This window comes from Ruditapes philippinarum, unplaced genomic scaffold (assembly GCF_026571515.1).
Source record: "Ruditapes philippinarum isolate M1 unplaced genomic scaffold, ASM2657151v2 ctg5748_1_1_1_1, whole genome shotgun sequence".
Lineage (NCBI taxonomy): Eukaryota > Metazoa > Mollusca > Bivalvia > Venerida > Veneridae > Ruditapes > Ruditapes philippinarum.
The window spans coordinates 14,566-26,138 of record NW_026860122.1 but is presented as its reverse complement, the minus strand read 5'-3'; the positions used below and the strand labels follow the sequence as shown (position 1 = coordinate 26,138).

The following is an 11,573-nucleotide window of genomic DNA, read 5'->3' as shown; positions in this document are numbered from 1 at the left end:
ATAAGTTAATTGTACATTGTTAAGTACACAACTGAATTAGTTTGAACAAGAAAACACCTGTAAAATAAAACTTATATTGTTTGTGCCGTAGTAGAATCCAACTAATGTTTTGCAGTAAATAATTAGAATTGCAATTAACCATTTAATAACCATTGAATTTCCCCTCCCTGATTTTGGAAAAAACACACCCATTTAATTAAAGGAAACACTCAAAATCTAGTGTGTTTGTTTAATAAATGTAAACTAGAGTTTCATAGCCTTACTATGTCAAAAAATAATGATCTGCAGCAAAATTCAAAATTTACCAAATTTTTATTTTGATGCATGTGTTTAAAATAACAGAACAATCTACTGCTTCATTAAATAGATATCATGCATTAAACCATAAAACTGACAGGCCATCCGACCAGCTCACTTATAAATGCATTCATCACATCCTATTTATTGACTTTATTAAGGTAGGTGAATGAAGCTGATAACACCACAACACATAATTTCAATAATTGTCTCTAATTGTAAAACAGACGACTTTTCTAAACTTAGAGTACAAAATGGATTTGTTTATGACATGCAAACTGAAAACAAAAAACAAAACGAGGCTATATAGAAAGCACTGTTGAGTTGATTTTTGACTTGTAAAGATGAGGCTAAAAAGAGCAGATCCAATTATGTTTTACATTTTATATTGTTAAAACAGTGTAACGACAAATTGGTTATACATGTATATTTACCTTTGTAAGGTGTAAAATAAATGTTTATACTCACTCTTTTTTGTTGCTATATATTCTTCTTCTTTTTTGTGTTTATTTGTTGATGTTTCAAACTTTCACTACTTTTAAATTCATTTTTAATTTTTTTCACTTTTCTATCAGCTTCCGCGCTTATTCTTTTAAGAAAAACTTTTGTTTGATTCTCCAATACACAAATAGCAAATTTTAATGCATTATCAAGTTCATCTAATGTTACTTTTTCTTTACTTTCCAATGTTGCTAAAGATTTCCGAGTGGCTTCTATAAGCTCATTTTTTATGTTTTCTTCTCGTGTCTTAATCTTGTCATGTGCTACCTTTGCAACATCATCAAGCACTTTCCGCACATCATCTTTACCAATAAGTAATTTATCATCCTTTAACTGAAGTTAATTAACAACATTATTCTTATTTGACAGTTAGAATTCATCCACATGTAGCATTTATCATGATTAAGCATTTTAAGACAATTTACTCTCAAATGTAGACTGTTGATGACAATGCTGAGAATTTCTGTAACTCCTTTCAAACATTTTCGAAGTAAATTTACTTTCAATGACAAAGCATATTTATCATGACAAAGTTTTAAAAACTATTTAATTATAAATATATGAATCATAATTGTAACGTGACCTTTAGCTTTTCTAAACTTAGGTCAGATGTTAACATTTTGTTCATGTTTCATATCTAACGGGCATGTTTATTTGCATATGCCGGTTAAAGTAACATTACTATTTTGCCAGTTATTATCAGACTTTCCTAATATAAATCAACTTTCAATCACAAAGTGCTTGTGCGTGTATTTTATCATAAATAAAATGTAAAAAAAGTGATACATTCACGAAAATGTACAAAACTAGATACGCTTTGTACTGATAGTAGTTTCAAATTGATCTATGTTACTAAGTAAGTATTACAAACCTCAGATAATTTTTCCCGTGCTGACTTTGCATATTTATTGGTTTTCAAGTGTCCAGTATCTGATAGAAGGTTATGAAGGTCAATGAAATATTGCTTTAGATCTTTATCCTCCACTTCCAACTTAGATGAGTGCCGAACATCTCTACCAATCTTTCTAGCCTGTGATTATAGAATAGGAACATACCGGTCATATATAAGGTGATATGATATTACCATTTATTAAATATCATAAGGAACACAAATTTGATAAATATGCCCAATAAATGTGTCAGTGCGTTTCATGCTACTGTCGAAAAATAGATGTTTCATTTAAATTAACATTTTTCGCATATCAGTAAGCGATGGCTTGTGGAACTGTACCAAACTTCTTTGCACATAAGGCGGTTATTTTTTTCCCGTAAAGCTTCTATCACGATTTCGTATAGCCTTATAGCTTCTATCACATTAAAGTCAAGAGATAAGGTGATATTCCATTAAGTTAAATTAAATGTTGTTTATACATCTTCAAAAGATTGTTAGTGTTCTGGACGTGTGCTGGTAAGACATCCTGTAGAAACTGCAATCCTATGTTGTTATTTAGACATTGATAAAATTTGAAGCTCATCTCATTGGTTATGATCGGAAATGAGATTGCAGTTAAATATAACATAGATAACGTCAACAGTCTTCCTGAACTTCCTTGTCGAATGCAACGGACCATCACCCCGTATCTTGCCAATATTTCTGAAGACTAAAATCCACCCAAATAATTTAATGTACAACGACAAATCAAAGTACCATGTTGTTATCAAAGTCAACATAAACGTACGTTTATTTTGATTAGAGATCCAAATGTAATCATTTTGCGACATTTACCTTTTACGCACAATCACATTTATTGCGTACATGTGTTAAATTTGTGTTTGTTATGAATTTTAATAAATGGAATATCATGACAATCTCTAAACTGTGTATATTGAAAATTCGAGCATGAAATGGTCAATACTATAAGTACTCTTTCTTCCCTCATATCATTATACTATATAATAAACTTTCTAGTAACATTGCCACCCTGCCCAACCTAAGTCAGTTCAAACAGGCAGTCGTGGGTTTGCAGTAACAGTCTTACTCCAAGTGTTTTTAAACTACTTTATCTCTTATCATCTTGTTTCACTATTAACATTTTAACCATGACTAGAATACATTTTTAGTCTCGCCTTCCAAGCATGTCAATGTTTGGACTTTTCTTTTTTAGCTTTTCTTTTCACCTTTTACTAACAATCCGACGTGCACTAAATTCCTGCCTTTAACACTCGTAAGAGGGGTTGGCAGTATCCAGAGATAGATAGATAGATATTGACTCACATTATACAATATTTATACATGCTCACTTATAAAAATTGTTAAGAGTATATAATGCAAGACAAATTTCGTCACTTCTATTTTTTTAAGAAAAAGATGTCTCCGGAAAACATGACTATATGAACACACATTTTTCCTTATCTCAGCAACAGATACATGAATGTGTTCCTTGACTTATGATTAAGATCCAACCCCAGTCCCCTTTCTGCTGAGAATTGGAAATTATAAGCTGAATAAATAATTAGAAAATATGAGAAGCAGCTATCAAAGCTGATTTAAAAGTATTGATGGTTCATAACACTGTCCGTTTCAGATGTTAACCTGCGCCTGAATAACGCTAAAGTGGGCCTAGCAAGATTATAAATTGTCAAAACCAAATAGTTTATTTTAATTTCAGGTCTCACACAAAAAAAAAACATTTGAGGTATTAGACGTATCATTGACACATTCTTTAAAATGCGTTTAAAACTTTATATTATTAAATTTTACCCCCCCCCCCCCAAAAAAAAAAGAGGAAAGAAAACAATTTACCTTTTTGTTTGAAAAATATTGAGAATTAATGTTCAATTTTTGTATCGGTTTTATATAACAAAAACAATTGTGTTTTTATTATCTGTAGAAAGGTTTCACTTATTTCATTCTTGAAAAGTGATAATAAAGAACTATAGTTTTTAATAACTTTAAATACTTTAAATAAATCAATATAAAATGTATATGAAAAGATATCTTTTGTTTATTGAGACAGGTGCCTGTCATTTGACATCAAATAAGCAGAGGATGGTCTGAGAAAACCCGTTAGATTTTGTCAAATTTAATCGAGGGATCAAAATATATTTTAATAACAATTATCGGGAAACTATTCTTAAAATTTTGCAAAATATAATGCTGATTTAAAATTATCATCATTTTAATGCGTTATGCTATCCGATTTCACACATTTCACAGTAAAAATTAAACATAAAACTTCAATTTTTTTAATTACAAATTTTATATATAAATAAAGAAAAAAATAATAATTTAACAAAATAAAAAGAAGAAAAAAGAAAATTTGATAAAAAAAAACATTGCATCTACTGGGATTTGAGCCCCAAAGCCATATCGGAAGTCTGTCTTCTAAATGAAAATGAATACTTTTCTGAAAGGAGAAACTGCATTAGGCATTCCACACCTTAATTGAGGGAAACACAGATCCTCTTAAAGTCATGCTTAATTATTCTATTCTGTATTCTGGCCCACCACCCTCACACTGGTTCCCAGTGACTATATGTTAAGCTATGTCACTGTATTTATCAGTAGCATTAATTAATGTGGATTGTTTATACTCTAACTAGACAACGGATTCGAGCATATTCGAAACAAATATACCGGAATTGTTATAAACACCTATAATCATGACAATGCTTAACATTGACCCTGTGTATTTGACCATGTGACTTGACTTTGCCAACTGGGACTTGCAATGTATTCACAACAAATTGCCTTTCAAAATTTAAGTAAACAGTTATGTCATGTATTCTACCAATCCCTCAATTTAACAATGTATGTGTGTTTCGGACCATGGTCGACTTATTTTACTTTTTTTCTAAAAGCAAACGAAGAATTAATTCAAACAAATATATTAATACAAAATCAAAGAAAAAAGTAAATGTTTCCTTTTTTGTGTCGCCTTGAAAAAGGCGACATATAGGGGGTTACTTTTGTCGGCGGTGTCGGCGTCGTTGTCGTCGTCGGCGTCGTTGTCGGCGTCCCCTAAAGCTTGTCCGGAGCATAAGTCAGTCATTAAAAGTCGGATTGACTTCAAACTTGGTATGCATGCTTCTTATAATAACCCAAAGTGCAGTGCACAAGAACTGGTACTCTGAATTTTCTTATTTTTTGAGTTATTGCCCTTTGTTAATTTTCATACTTTATTTTTGTCGAGGCAATTTCTCCTAAAGTATAAAAGCTATGGACTTGAAACTTCATAGGATGATAGATCTCATTAGGAAGAAGTGCAGTGCACAAGAACTGGTACTCTGCATTTCTTATTTTTTGAGTTATTGCCCTTTGTTAATTTTTAAGTTTTATTTTTGTCCAGGCCATTTGTCATAAATTATAAAAGATATGGACATAAAACTTTAAAGGATGATAGATCTCATTAAGAAAAATTGCAGTGCCCAAGAACTGGTACTGTGCATTTCTTATTTTTTGAGTTATTGCCCTTTGTTAATTTTCATACTTAATTTTTGTCCAGGCCATTTCTTATTAATTATAAAAGCTTTAGACTTTGAACTTAATAGGATGATAGATCTTATTGATAAGAAGTGCAGTGCACAGAAATTGCTGATCTGCATTTCTTATTTTTTGAGTTATTGCCCTTTGTTGATTTTCAAATTTCATTTTTGTCCTGGCCATTTCTCTTAAACTATATTGTTCACAAGGCGACACATCCGACTCGCGGAGTTCTAGTTTATTTTAATAGGTTTGTTTATTCACACTTTATGTTTTGTCCAAGTATGAATCCTTTCCATAAATAAATGACAAAGTAAAGAAAATAATATATTATAAGCAAAATTAAGTCATTATATGGTCAAGATCATATCTAAATTATTCAATATGTTATGTTCGTTTGGTCACAAGAAGTGTTGTGTCCACTTATGAATGAAATATATACATGAATAACAAAATGATGACAAAATAATAACAAACAAATCTATTATTTGACCTTGACGATGAAGGTCATTTAAAGCTCAAGGACAAGGTTAGTTAATCCATTGAGAAGGCCTTGTCCAAAATGTTGTTTTGTCCAAGTATGAAGATCATCCACTGATTAATCACTAAATTACAGCCAATTATAGCAATAATTCATGAAAAATCAGAAGCCGCTTTTTCTGCAGTACAAGAAGGCCTAAAATTTATACGTCGCTTGTTTTGCTGAACAAGAAAAAATAATCTAGCGGTCACTCGTCCTGCTTGACAAAATTTAGAAGCCACTTTTTCCTCCCGCAAGTAGGACTAAAATTTAGCAGTCACTTGTTCTGCAGGACAAGTGGCAATACAATTTTCTTTGATCTCTGACTTGATAGTGTTGTCCCACATGCAGTTCTGTGCTCGTGTCCAAATATTCATGATAAAAGCAGTGCAATAAGAAGAAAGATTCACAGATTTTGACCATGGCACGTAACAGTTATATCATTTTAATGTCAAGATCAAAATTTAGATATTCAGCAGGTTGTGTCAGTATTGTTATGTCCTAGTTTGAATTAAATTTGTCAATCAAAATCAATATCCTGGAAAAAAACTATAGGAATATAAAAAAATCCCTAATTTGAGTTTGATTGTCCAGGTCATTTTGTGACATACTTATTTTATTTAATACCCATTATAGTCCAAGAAATCTGCGAATAAAATAAAATAGGGCGAATTGTGCACCTCTTGTGAAAGTATGAAACTTGGCACAGTTGTTTGTTGATAGAATACTTTTCATTTAAGCTTTGCGACTCAAATATGGCCGCCAAAATCCAAGATGGCCGCGTTAAAATTTTTAGAATATTATAGTTTTTCAGCTGTTGTCATTACTAGAACTATTTGAAATAGCACCAATTTATCATATAACATATTTATTTATCTTTAAGCCTCGGATATAGGTTGTTTGAATCCAACATTTTCAAAATACATTTTATTTTATAGTTTTTCAGCCGTAATTTACAATTTATTTGTCATTACAGAACAGTATGGAATAGCACAAATTTATTAATATTCAATTCTCGGCTGCAGGTTGTAAGAATCGAATATGGCCATCCAAATCCAAGCTGGCCGCCATATTAAAGTTTTCAGAATATTTAGATTTTTTAGCAGTAGTCAATACAAAATAGTTGAAATAGCACCAATTTATAATGATATACATTTTATCGTATCTTAGCCTCGGTTTGCAGGTTGTGTTAATCCAAAATTGCCGCCAACATCCAAGATGGCCGCTATATTTTTCATTTTTGAGTATTATATTTTTTCACCAGGGGTCGTTACTAGACCAGTGTTAAATAGCACCAATTCATATTATTACACATTTGAAAAAAAAACATATCAGCAGTAAGATAATCTTTTAAAATATGAGCATGGCTGCCAAAGTTAAAAATGGCCGCCAAACCTTATACATGTATAATTATGAAACTGTTTAGAAACGACCGCTTCATTATTCATTTTGAAATATGTTCAGCTCATAATCAAAACTGTCTCAGATCTTTAAAAAAAACATGGTTTTAGAACATGATAAAAGAAACCAGAGCCATGTTAGCATGGCCATCCCCGGCAAAATGTGTTTGCTCATTGTAAGAATGTATATGAAATAGAGCAGAATAATCCAATCTAAAGAGGTCTTTTGGTGGCTGAAGTAATTTCATGTTTGAAACCTATGTGCATACTAATGGCTGAAAATAACAAAGGGCTAACACTGAAAAATAATGCAGAGTATGTTATCATTTTTGTGTGCTGCACTCCTCATCAATTAGATCTATCCACCTATAAGTTTCAAGTTGTTTCCTCTATCACTTTTTGAGATAAGCTCCGGAAAAAGTATGAAATATAACAAAGGGCAACAACTCAAAAATTACAAAGGGTAGAATTATAATTCTTATGCACAGCATTCCTTCTCAATAAGATCTTTCCACCTATGAAGTTTCATGTTTACATCTCAAAGACTTTTTGAGTGATGCTCCACTCAGGTAAAACTTATTGTATGAAAAATAACAAAGGACAATAACTCAAAAAATATGAAGGGTAGAGTTATCATTCTTGTGCACTGCACACCTCCTGAGTGAGATCTATCTACCATGAAATTTCATGTTTATATCTCAAAGGCTTTATGAGTTATGCTCTGGACAAAAATTAAAGTTGAAAAATAACAAAGGACAATCACTAAAAAATCACGCAGGGTAGAGTTATCATTCTTGTGCACTGCACTCACTGCAAATATGATCTATCCACCTATTTAGTTTCAAATTGATACCTCTAACACTTTTTGAGATAAGCTTAGGACAAAAAGTATGAAAAATACCTAAGGGCAATAACTCAAAATTATAATGGGTAGAGTTATCATTCTTGCTTACAGTATTCGTCCTCAATAAGATCTATCCACCTATGAAGTTTCATGTTGACATTTTAAAGACTTTTTGAGTTATGCTTCACTCAGGTGAAACATTAAGTATAAAAAACAACAAAGGGCAATAACTCAAAAAATATGAAGGGTAGAGTTATCATTGGTGTAATCTGCACACCTCCTGAGTGAGATCTATCCACCCATGAAGTTTCATGTTGATATTTCAAAGGCTTTTTAAGTTATGCTCTGGGCAAAAATTAAGTTTAAAAAAAAAACAAAGGGCAATAGCTGAAGAATTATGCACTGAGGGTAGAGTTATCATTCATGTGCACTGCACTCCTCAATGTGATCTATCCTCCTATGAAATTTCAAGTTGATACCTCAAATTCTTTTTGAGGTATGTTACGGACAAAATGTCAGACTTAAGGACGAACGGAAGGATGGACGGTCGGAAGGACAGACGGACGGAGACTATCTCTATATCCCTCGCAGCTTTAAAAAAATCTTGTCACTCTACTCAAAATAATATAAAAAAATCACTCAAAGCAAAAAAACAGGGTAAATGATCTCATGTTTTTATAATTTTCCCTTGAATAAGAATCTGTTTGCCGGTTTTAGTGAATTTCAAGTGCAGGTAACTTGCAATTAAACTAAGCAGTGCCTAAGTCTAATAATTGAATATGTAACTGAGCTCCTATACGGTCATTGTGCAAAAGTTCAAGGAGTGTATAGATTCGTTTGTTTATTCTTACCAACAGCTATGCCATTTACCCTTAAAAGAACACTTTATATAATAATTCATTGACGGCCGGGCCATTAAATTTTGTATTCTGATATGAAAAATAGGAAAACGAATCCCAAAACTTATTTAACTTGTTTATGTAATAAGCCAAAAACGACCAGTTCTTAGATAAAAAAAATCTGGATATTTAGATAATTGAAGAAAACGTAATAATTATTGATATTCTAACATGTACATAGAATCATTCTTATACAAAATTAAGCAAATTAGTGTTGTTAAGTGTTATCAACTAAAACTGATCAGTTAAAAAAACAGTAAAATTAAGTCATTGTCTGTGATAATCACCACCTATTGATCTAGAATTGAATGATTATCCAGTTAAAGCCAATAATGTTTTAAATACAGTATGATTCTAAAAGGAGTTTACAGAAACTTTCAAAATGAAAAAAGATAGGAACAAATGAAAAACTACATTGCCTTACAACAAACTATAAAACACCTCACACATTTAGCAAAAGTAGACGTGATTTCACTAGTTCTTACATTCTGTAATTTTATGACAGATGCAGACAGATTTAAACAAACCAAAATCATAAAATCTAAGTAAAACAACAACGGTAATTAGATTTAAAATTTGATCAAGTTTTCTAAATGTTTTTGGAATCTGATTTTCTAATTTATTTTCCAAGACCTTATAGGAATGATGGCACAATAAGAGCCTGAATCCGTTGTCTATGACACTAATATACTGCTTTAATTACCTATGAAAAAAGAACTTCGGTAAAACTGTCACAAGGATGATACATACTAAATTTATAATTAATTTAAAGAAATTAAGAAGACCGGATTCCTCAAGAACCCCTAACCTCCTCCCAAACTTATTATTCATCCTGAACATTTGGTTCTGATAAGCTAAGAAATTGTGTGCACTTAAATATACAATACAATAGAGGATAAATGCACCCTTTTCGTGCATTCACATCTGCACAAATGTTTCACTGATTTCTTGGAATGTAAGATTATGTTGTCAAAATATAAATCGGGTCTGCCTATTTATTCCAAAGTTAAGACCATTTATACTTATTTCAATATTTTAACTTTAAATTTAATAATTAATTATGATTGATACTTAATATCTTCAATAGCATTTTACCAGCGTACAACAAAGTTTGTGCAAGGTGATCTAAATGACAGAAGATGACAAATATAATAAAGTAAGTACCTTGTCAAAAATGTTTCCATTCTTACTAAGATCATCTGTAACTTTTGTCTGAAAACATCTGCAGTTGATGATGACACTGTTGACTCCATTAAAATCTGTTTCTGATGCAGATACAACATCTTTATAACCATCTGGGGGCATGAAGCACTTAGCAACCTCCCAGGAATTAATGCACCACTGAGTAGCATCAGTGTTTTTGTAGGATGGACCATTGAACCTATGTTCCTTCTGTATTTCAGTTTGGAAATTGTTACAGATCTTGTTCGGACAACCAGCAGGAAGAAAACTAGTTGCAGAATTTTTATGATAACTGCACTTTCTTGACTTATTATTATAGTTACAAATTTTTTTTGTAGGACACTTGACTACGTTTTCTGTGCAACAATTTGTACAAATTGTTCCAGATGGAAGACCCTGATTGTTACATATATCTGTTAAACATTTCTGCTGGAACTGTTCAAGTTCATCTTTAACAAAAGGTTCAATACCTTCTTTTGTTATCAAAACTGCTAAACTAGCCTTTACCCAGTTTTGGTATCTCGAGTTAGACAGTCTTTTTGACAAAGACACTGAAGCCATGCCTATGAATTATTTAATCTAATCCATCACAACTTTATATTAATGTCAGTTATAATAAATGAAAGACAGACTTAAACATTAAGGCACTGGAATTCTTTTTTTAAGGATTAAGGTCCATAGTCTCTTTACAGTCTTAAATCACCATATCGATTTGTTATTTTCTCCCATTGTAAACTAATGACCTACAATTAGAAATGAGTGATATCTCTATATTATGTAAGAAACACAATTCTGAAATAAACATTTATAAAAAAGAAAGTGTTTAATTAATACAATTGATAAAAACGCTCTATTTAAAAAAGTTGAACAGAACAAAGATGATTCTTGATCAGTCATCTGAGATCCATTGATACAAGTTATAATTGTCAATGCAGAGGTAATTATTTGTTAGGTCACAATCATCAAAGATCATCTTATACAAGGTAAAATTTGATATCACACACTGAAGTTTAATGAAACATGCCAACCTTGAAGGCTATACAGTTTTAGGAAATAAGATTCAAGTATAATGTTTTCTTATATACAATTTACAGCGATTTTTAGCATATTTTACAGCCTTATACAGCCTTAACGAAATGTCTGTTTCCCCCTGCCAAAAACTGCGATACCCAAAACTTAAGGCATATTTCCCATTACACAGTAAAAGTTCTTAATCTGCAGTATAACAAGTTACATTACAAAATTAATGTTTAGCTCCTAATAAGAAAACTGAAATTTAAAATGGAAATTTTGATTAAAAGTATGTCTCAGATGTTGTTTGATTTCAGCTTTCCCCTCTTTCGATATTTTGTACTATATTTTCCCCATCATGGAAGCACTGGTTGCTTCGAAATTTAAAAAACAAACATTGGTCTGTATGCAAATAGGTGACACTGAGGTGTGGACCATGATCAATCGAAGGAGAATTGTTCTCATTAAGTTTGTAGAAGTCAACTAGGTAATTAAA

General features: G+C 31.4%; 1 protein-coding gene across 1 annotated transcript; it reads right to left on the bottom strand.

Annotated features, from left to right (window-relative positions):
• Positions 1-412: 412 nt before the first annotated feature.
• LOC132758965 (uncharacterized protein CXorf38-like) lies at positions 413-10,811 on the bottom strand. The gene is made up of 3 exons (XM_060750671.1): positions 10,049-10,811; positions 1,670-1,828; positions 413-1,131 (listed from the first exon to the last, which is right to left on the bottom strand). The coding sequence occupies exons 1-3, from the start codon at positions 10,625-10,627 to the stop codon at positions 778-780; spliced, it is 1,092 nt and encodes a 363-aa protein (XP_060606654.1). The 5' UTR covers positions 10,628-10,811; the 3' UTR covers positions 413-777.
• Positions 10,812-11,573: the final 762 nt, after the last annotated feature.